The 9,620-nt window shown below is 36.3% G+C and overlaps 1 protein-coding gene across 5 annotated transcripts; it reads left to right on the top strand.

Annotated features, from left to right (window-relative positions):
* The first annotated feature begins 271 nt into the window (after positions 1–271).
* On the top strand, positions 272–9,620 carry LOC125657589 (serine protease HTRA2, mitochondrial-like). Of its 5 annotated transcripts, none has more exons than XM_048888265.2 (7): positions 272–873; positions 1,612–1,792; positions 2,383–2,571; positions 4,039–4,071; positions 4,154–4,256; positions 6,410–6,516; positions 6,647–6,785. In XM_048888265.2, exons 1-6 carry the CDS (start codon positions 464–466, stop codon positions 6,472–6,474), a joined length of 981 nt encoding a protein of 326 aa, XP_048744222.1. In that variant the 5' UTR covers positions 272–463; the 3' UTR covers positions 6,475–6,516; positions 6,647–6,785. The 5 variants fall into 5 exon arrangements, with proteins under 5 accessions (XP_048744222.1, XP_048744223.1, XP_056005071.1 ...); XM_048888264.2 differs by lacking the exon at positions 6,410–6,516 and adding an exon at positions 8,741–9,620 and having other exon boundaries at positions 280–873; positions 6,647–6,818; XM_048888268.2 differs by lacking the exon at positions 6,410–6,516 and adding an exon at positions 8,741–9,620 and having other exon boundaries at positions 436–658; positions 6,647–6,818.

The following is a 9,620-nucleotide window of genomic DNA, read 5'->3' as shown; positions in this document are numbered from 1 at the left end:
TACACATGCCCTAGTTTAGGCGTTAGGCGCCGTATATTGAGAGTACTTTTTTGTCGGGTTCGTTATACGTACATTTTCTAAGCGATAAATATTAGGAAAAATCCTTATTGGCCGCTAGCTTATTGTCCGCTAGCTTGACTTTAGTAATCCTAAAATTTACACCGGAAATTACGAGGGCTATGTATTCTTCAAAATCTATTCTGTTTTGTTTTGGTAGATGACGAAAAAACGGAGTGTTAGTATACATGTTGTACATATGAAATGCGTTAATGTTTTAGAAAAAATTGTAATAAGAACGAAAATCTAACTTTCAGAATATAGGCTGAAAAAAATCCACTGAGCTCTACACCGTACAAATACAGACACCTACCCCTTGTCGGCTTTTAGCCCACGCATCCGGAATACTCGCTGACAGATCGTAACGTTACGGTTACACGAGACAGAGCCTGATGCAACCCCAAGGATGGTGATGATGACCAATTTATACAGAAACACGTTTATTTTAAGGAGATGCATTCTTCGTAGAAAATTTCCAAATAATTTTGAAAGAGTCTACCGGACATTCAATAAAAGCTTTCATAATGAAACAGACTGGACGAAAAGGACGAAGCCCGGATTGTTTAATCTGTCCTGCAAATTCTCAGTGTCTCTATTATCAGTATGCGTCTTTTATAATTTGTATAGAAAAACAAAAAATGAAGATGTGGTTGATTATGGACATGGTTTGAAAATAGCACTTGAAAATGCTTTTGTCGTGAAAGCTGCGAGTCCTAGTGTAGGAAAACGATCGCAGTTTAATTTCATTGCAGACATTGTAGAGCAAACCCAACCCGCTGTTGTCTTCATAGAAGTCGTCAGGGGAAGAGGATTTGGGTAATGACCCACTGGACATTTTTACTCGGACCCTAAATCATACCACTATACCCTACAATTTTTGATAAAATTTTTATTCACAGGTATCTGAATTTTAATAAATAGATTTAAAAAAAAACCCAACCCAACTCTATTTATATATAATATCAAATAGATGTGTTTATATATATATAAATATAGAGGTTTTTCTCTTTCTATTTATATCTATTGATTAAAATTCAGATACCTGTGGATTATTGTTCAGAAGGTCGTTGAATTTAATTATGCATTGTTTTGAAGTTGGCGCTTGTATATACCTCAGAGGTATAATTAATATTAAAGTATATAAAGTTTGATTAAATGGTGAAAAATGAGGCCCTCGTGTTCAGTATGTTAATTACCTGCAAGGAGATTGTGATGAAAATATTTCTTAGTGTACTATATGAAAGAATTGACATTGTTGCAAACCACGGCCAGGTTATTGTTTCCATTCCATTCCACAAAGACAATAACCTGTGTGATAATGCTGAAAGTAAAGAATGAGAAAAAATGTAATTATTTTCTTCCTAGTTACCCTAATTTTGTCATGGATGTTAGTGGAAATGCTACAATAGTGAACTACTTTTTATTACCCAATCCACATCTAAGCTACTTGTACCTGTTCATAAATTAGATTCAGTATATCATAGTACATGTGAGAGTCTTAATTCATTTTAGAAATGAGAACTATACCTTAAGTTTTTTAAATTCTCGTTTTAGACAAACAAGTTCCAGCGGTTCTGGATTCATTGTAAGGCCAGATGGTTTAATTCTGACGAATGCTCATGTTGTAGCAGGTGCTTCCCGAGTGCAGGTGTACCTAAGCAATGGTCAGAAAGTTCAGGGGACAGTGCAGGCTGTAGACCAGGTGTGTGACCTTGCAACTGTCAAGGTCAATGAGGTAAGTGATGTGGGATTGTAGACTTAAGGATTGATTTTTTTCCCTGTAGCTTGCATTCGATGAACGTGTCTTTCCATCTGAGAAAAGTTATTCTCTTATTATAATACATGTATTTAAAGCACCTGCAGAATCATGTGTTATTCTCTTGCATTCAGAAATATTTACGTTTCCAGTGTTTTTGCCATTGCTATTTTTACCAACTGTAACGATAGCCGTAAATTTTCTCATGAATGCAGTGCAGATGTGAACAATGCGTGTATGAATACTAGTAGTACATCTATTGTAACGGCTGGGAATAAATGCATTATAAATGTTTGGATATCAGCTACAGCTTCAGAGAGATCACTATGTCTAGCATTTGTTTGCTTGAACATGCATGTGTAATAAAGCATGTCATATTTCATGACTCACATTTCTTCAATAAATCTTGGTATCCATAGACTTTTGTATGGAGCAGTTTGGAGACTTTGTATAATTATATATAAACAGTTTCAAAACTTATAGCGCTCCAGTAACTTGCTAAAATGTAACTTCAGGTCCGAAATTCGCAGTGATTGTTAATAAATGGCGGAGATATTAACCATTTTCAGAGAAACTTACAGACACTTACTCTGGGTAAAAGCAGTGAAGTGAGACCGGGGGAGTGGGTTGTGGCCCTAGGAAGTCCATTCAACCTCCAAAAGACCGTAACGGCGGGCATCGTCAGCAACGCAGGACGGGAGACCATGGGGAACCTGACCAAGAGCCCGCCCATGATACAGCATGACGCGGTCATCAATGTAAGTCAGATAATGTAATGATACAGCACGACGCAGTCATCAATGTAAGTCAGAGATCATGATACAGCACGACGCAGTCATCAATGTAAGTCAGATAATGTAATGATACAGCATGACGCAGTCATCAATGTAAGTCAGATAATGTAATGACATGTAAGTCACAGATAATGATACAGCATGACGCAGTCATCAATGTAAGTCAGATAATGTAATGATACAGCATGACGCAGTCATCAATGTAAGTCACAGATAATGATGCAGCATGACACGGTCATCAATGTAAGTCAGATAATGTAATGATACAGCATGACACGGTCATCAATGTAAGTCAGATAATGTAATGATACAGCACGACGCGGTCATCAATGTAAGTAAGATAATGTAATGATACAGCACGACGCGGTCATCAATGTAAGTAAGATAATGTAATGATACAGCATGACGCAGTCATCAATGTAAGTCACAGATAATGTAATGATACAGCACGACACAGTCATCAATGTAAGTCAGATAATGTAATGATACAGCATGACGCAGTCATCAATGTAAGTCACATATAATGTAATGATACAGCATGACGCAGTCATCAATGTAAGTCACATATAATGTAATGATACAGCACGACGCAGTCATCAATGTAAGTAAGATAATGTAATGATACAGCATGACGCAGTCATCAATGTAAGTCACAGATAATGTAATGATACAGCATGACACGGTCATCAATGTAAGTCAGATAATGTAATGATACAGCACGACGCAGTCATCAATGTAAGTAAGATAATGTAATGATACAGCATGACGCAGTCATCAATGTAAGTCAGATAATATAATGATACAGCACGACACAGTCATCAATGTAAGTCAGATAATGTAATGATACAGCACGACACAGTCATCAATGTAAGTCAGATAATGTAATAATACAGCATGACGCAGTCATCAATGTAAGTAAGATAATGTAATGATACAGCATGACACGGTCATCAATGTAAGTCAGATAATGTAATGATACAGAACGACGCAGTCATCAATGTAAGTCAGATAATGTAATGATACAGCACGACGCGGTCATCAATGTAAGTAAGATAATGTAATGACACAGCATGACATGGTCATCATTGTTGATTGATATGCAATACATAAAGTGTCACAGTGGTAAATTACAAATTAGCCATCTGTATACATGTATATCAACTTTTGATACATTACAGTCATCAATGCATGTCAGTAGAAAGATACATTTATATCAAGGCGTGACACAGCTGCAGACATCACTTCACATGTAACTCAAACTCAGAAGCATTATTCATACCGTATTTTCAATTTTTCAAAACTTAAAACATAAGTTTGATGATTATTCTAGGTAATTGACATAAGTTTGATGATTATTCTAGGTTAACGTAAGTTTGATGATTATTCTAGGTTGATTATTCTAGGTTGACGTAAGTTTGATGATTATTCTAGGTTGGCAATTCTGGTGGTCCCCTGATAAATTTGGTAAGTACCACTAGAGTTATCTCTGAATCTAAAGAGTACCAAGAGCTTTGTTCGAATTTAAGACATGGCTTGTTTAATGAAGGATGGAGAAGCCATCGGAATCAACACCATGACATTGACCTCGGGGATCTCCTTCGCCCTCCCAGCAGATCTAGCTGCCGACTTCCTGAACAGAGCTAAAAGAGGTTAGTTTGAAAATGAGGCTGCCGTTTTGGTGCTGTTCAAGGTTGAAGAGTTGTTCAAGGTTGAATAGTATACAACTCTGTTCCTCTATTGAAAACTATACTAGAAACTGAAAATATGATAAAGATTTTAAGCATATGGATATTAATTTCACAAGACTGATGGGCTGTGGCTTTTAGATTAAATTTTAATACAACACACTTCCAAGATCCTATGATACAATATGGAACAATATTATTTGAAGAATAATTACGACCTTGTACATTATGGGTTAATATTTACATTAAAAAATTTATTGTCAGTTAGTTCTAGTTTCTTTATTATACCCCCCGCAACAAGTTGTGGGGGGTATACTGGAATCAGGTTGTCCGTCTGTCTGTCCGTCCGTCCGTCCGTCTGTCTGTCCGTCCGTCCATCTGTAGACGCAATGGTTTCCGGGCTCTAAAGCATTATCCTTTCCACCTACAGTCACCATATCATATATATGGACTACCCATGGGATGAAGATGTTCCCTATCGATTTTGGGGTCAAAAGGTCAAAGTTCAAGTGCACTGGACATCGAAGTAGCAATATGGTTTCTGGGCTCTAAAGCGTTATCCTTTCCACCTACAGTCACCATATCATACATATGGACTACCCATGGGATGAAGATGTTCCCTATCGATTTTGGGGTCAAAAGGTCAAAGGTCAAGCGCACTGGACATTGAAGTAGCAATATGGTTTCCGGGCTTTAAAGCGTTATCCTTTCCACCTACAGTCACCATATCATACATATGGACTACCCATGGGATGAAGATGTTCCCTATTGATTTTGGGGTCAAAAGGTCAAAGGTCAAGCGCACTGGACATTGAAGTAGCAATATGGTTTCCATTTAAATTCTTTAATGGCTTTTTTCATCGCATGTAGATGCTGTGTTCCTAGATACCTTTTGGATCATAATACTTAAGTTTTACCTATTACCAACACCCTTTGGGAGATTGGGGTAAGCAGGGGGTATTCTTAGTGAGCATTGCTCACAGTACCTCTTGTTTGCATCGCTGAATATAGACATGGATGTGCATGCAGTGACCTTTTAACCTTTGATCTTGTTAAACATTTCAAAACAAAATTAATAAAGATCGGGGATAATTGTGTAGATTGTTCGTAATGAAATTAATTTCTGTGTAATGGGCTATTTGGATGGTACAAATTATCACAAGCTTCCACAATGCTAACAATCCAGACAGTTACAGTATTCCTTTAATCTGTTTCTATGGTGACAATTTTCACCATGCAGCAAAACTGCCATCCCTATCTAGATACAGAAAGTCGCATGACCAAGAGTTTTCAATATACCGTATAAACAGAATTTTTAGCAAAGATTTAATTTTGGCATTATTAGCGAGAGTGATGAAGCCACTAAAACAGAATATCACTAACAATTTATTCCATTTCCTGGAATCATAAAGTCACTAAAATTAGCTCTCGCTAACCACCACATTTTAACTACTAATAACTACATGTACAAATTAGGTAGAGTAGATTCTAAACTATGCACCCTTTGTGAAAGGGAAGAGAAACTATTTACCATTTACATTAGGAGTGTCCAAAAGTACAACAATTATTCTCAGAATTTATCAGATATTGCAATTCAAAGAAGATTGAAATAGAACTTGATGTCAGAACTTTTATATTTGGTGAACAAAACAAAGACATTTCAGGTCATACAATGCATTACTTATAATAATCAAAAAATATATATATATATAGGAATAGATGCCAAAATTGGAAAAATTTAAAAGGGACTGGGAAAAATGGTCCCCATTAGTCAACTGACTCCCTCCTCTCTCTTTCACAAAAAGAAAATGAACATTATAATCTATCTATCGATCGATCGATCGTTCGTTCGTTCCTTCATTATATATATATTCATATTCTTTTGTATTTACTTCTGTGAAAATGTATGTCGATTGAGTGAAATTAAACAAAAAAAAAAAAAAAAACCCAAAACAAACAGAAATTAGTCCTCGATAAATATATATACCCTTTTTTTTTTTTTTAGAATCGCTAAATTTGTGTCTTGCTAAAAAATCCACTGATACAGTGTACACATCCTACATACCAGCCATCTTGATGATTTTACCACAATGATCTGCATTGTTACATTTTACCAGTCAAAAAAGATGCTTGGGTGGTCAAAACCTTTGGACTGGTAGATTTCAGAATTTCTGCACACTGACATACTGTTTTGAAATTACTGTGAAGTTTCATCTTAATACTGGTCAGTAGCATGCACAGTTTGACAACAATTTTAGAAGTAATTTGATATCTTGATGAAAAAAAAACCCTGGGATTTTCTACTATATGATGAATCAAGACAGACATTCTCATAACTGATTGCCTCTTTGCAGTGGAAGGAAAGTTTTCACCACCATCTTCTAAAAAGCGATACATGGGACTCAGTGTGATGACCTTGACTCCTGACCTTCAGATGGACCTCAGAAGGAGAGTGTCAAATTTTCCCTCCAAAGTCGAGCAGGGCATCCTAATTGTTGCTGTAGTATCCCACTCCCCAGCCCATTAGTAAGTCATGGTACTTAGATGTAATAACATGTCATTGGTCTCAGTCTGTCCTGTCCATAACTTTGACCTTTGGTCATGATTTTTAGGTCACCTGAGTAAACAACTTCTTCCCAGAAACTACCAGGCCAATCTTGACCAAATTTGGTATGTAGCATCCAGTGTTCGAAATTCAAAATTATTTCCAATGGAACCAAAAGACCCACAACAAAAGGGTCTACATGAGTCCTTCCAAGGCAATGTAGGCCCAAAAATTAGCCATCATATTTTTTTTGTTTTGAAAAACGTCACATTGTTTTCCATACCAGATAAGTTCATTTCACGAAGGGTGCTTATCACAAGCATTAACATTTACAGTATGAAACAGTCAAACATTATAAGTGACATAACAAAGTTTTAAATGGTCATGAATAGTTTAAAATTTATTTAGATTTTAATTTAAAATACCGTTTAGATACATACATTGTATGAAAAGCACGATTGATTCTATCATGATACAATTAACTAGTTTTACCAATCTCATACGTAATTTCTTTTAAAGACGCTCATTGGTTCATTTATTTAAACAAATCCAATCAAAATGCTGGATAGATATAAACTAGGTAATCTAAATGCATAAACCAATGCACGTTGTAAAATTTATTCCAGGCAACCGCATCAGCCCAAAATTATGAGAAGGACCCATTTGGTCGTATTATTTGCGAGTCCTTCGATGTGTACATCAGCACAGGACCAACGCTAATTTCAAACACTGGTAGCATCTGTAGACAGGAAATTGTAAATTTCATGACCTCCACCCCCACCCTAGGGGTCCTTAATTTTGGGGTAAAAACTGTAGAACTGATTTATTTCTTTAAAAATATTCTTCTTTACTCCTGGGCATCTAGCAGAGAAAGTGAGTATAATGTTATAGCAATGATGAACAAGGAAGCTTTCTACCAAATTTGTAAATTTCATGATCCTCGGGTTAGGGGTTCTGACCCCAGGGTGGGGCCAAACTTACTATATAGTGTTATGTGTAAAACACTTAAATAACATCTCCTTTAGTGCTATTGATACTAAATTGAAACTAAATGGATATATTTAGAAAGAGCAGGTAGTCATTTACTAAAATTGTAAATTTGATGACCCCAGGGGTAGGGGTTGTGGTATCAGGGTGGGGACAAAATTGTCATTTATTAAATGTGTGAACAATAGAAAATTTTTAACTTCTTCTTGACAACTATCATTCCAATTCATTTCAAATTTGGTATGAAGCATCTTTGGAACAAGGGGGACATAAATTGTAAATTTCAGGATTCCTTCACCCCTGTAGCCCTAGGGACACGGCAAAACCTACCCAAAATTTACCAATTTTCAAAAATCTTCTTCTCTACAACTGCACATGTTTAGGGTGGGGCCAAACTTTAGTATATAGTATTTATGTGTAAGTTTGCTGATACTGTATAATATTTAAATGCAGACTTAGGAATGCAGAAAAGGATGTCCAAAATGGTGTATTTCACAACCCAGGGTTTTGACTCTATGATGGGTCCAAATTAGTCATATATCTTTTAATGTTAATACACCTATTATATTATGTAAAGCCTTTCATCAGTGTATGCACTTTTGGGGGCATGTAAGTTTAAAGTACACATCTTGTTTTATACTGTTGCTGAACATTAGAATTTAGCTTAGATATTTAGAACAGGGTATTTTTTCTAGATTTCATAGCCCGTGGGAGTAGTGATACTTCTTCACTAGTACTCAGGTGACCGATAAGGCTTGTGGGCTAGTGATACTTTTTCACTAGTACTCAGGTGACTGATAAGGCCTGTGGGCCTCTTGTTGAAGTACACAGTTGAGAGACTTCATTCTTGCTTCAAATTTCTAGAGGTCATCTATGAAGGTCAGATGTGTGCTCTATTTGAATTATCTTATTACAGTGCTGGTCTGTCTCCTGGGGATGTGATCACTCACATTAATGGGCAGTCTGTGACCTCAACCTCCCAGTATTTCAAGGCCATCGAAAGGGAAGAGAAACTGACTTTAAAAATTGCACGTGAAAATGGCACATTTACTGTCACTGTTACCCCAGAGGAAGTGGATTAACTGGCAACAGGTTGTACACTGGCATTGGACTGATCATAAACTAGCTATATTGAACTGATCATGAACTAGCTGGCAACAGGTTGTACACTGGCATTGATTTAAAAATGAACTAATGGGCAACAAGTTGTATACTGGCATTGAACCGATTGTGGACTTACTGGCAACATTATACTCTAGCATTGAATGTTGATAATGAACTGACAGGCAACAGGTTGTACATTGGCATTAACTGATTGTCAACCAAGTGGCGACGCATCTATGCTAGCAATGAACCAATTGGTAATTGGTTGTAAATTCAATGGTGAATTTAGGAAGGGGCATAGAGTTGCCATTTTAAATTAAATGCACATTTTAAAGTAATTTTACAATATTTAATTATTAACTTGTTTCTAAAATACCACATGCAGTCAGAATTCACAATTGTTTCATTTTAACAAAAATTTTCCAATGGGACAAGGCTCTAAGATTTCCTTTCATAATTCATGCTGTTGGCATTCATTTTGTCCTTGGTTGCCTCCTGGAAATCCTGGATCCACCACTGTGGAATGACTGACAACTGGTGAAATGGAATGGAACTTCCTTCTAAACTGTATGGTAATTGCTCAAGGCATATACATATAAATTAACTGGCCTTAAACTGTGTGTGAAATTGTTCTTTGCCAATATCTATAGATACATGTACTAATTACTTTGTCTATAAAAAGGACTATTGTA

The sequence above is a fragment of the Ostrea edulis genome, chromosome 9 (genome assembly GCF_947568905.1).
Source record: "Ostrea edulis chromosome 9, xbOstEdul1.1, whole genome shotgun sequence".
Taxonomy (NCBI): Eukaryota; Metazoa; Mollusca; class Bivalvia; order Ostreida; family Ostreidae; genus Ostrea; species Ostrea edulis.
Note: the sequence above shows the minus strand (reverse complement) of the source record. Positions and strands in the feature narration are given on the sequence as shown.

Bases quoted from the DNA above. Each gene is read 5' to 3' on its own strand.
- LOC125657589 (XM_048888264.2), top strand. From the start codon at position 464: ATGGTGATGATGACCAATTTATACAGAAACACGTTTATTTTAAGGAGA. The intron at 874-1,611 runs GTAATGACCCAC...TTCTCGTTTTAG, and splicing joins GTCAGGGGAAGAGGATTTGG to ACAAACAAGTTCCAGCGGTT. The intron at 4,257-6,646 runs GTTAGTTTGAAA...GCCTCTTTGCAG, and splicing joins CCTGAACAGAGCTAAAAGAG to TGGAAGGAAAGTTTTCACCA.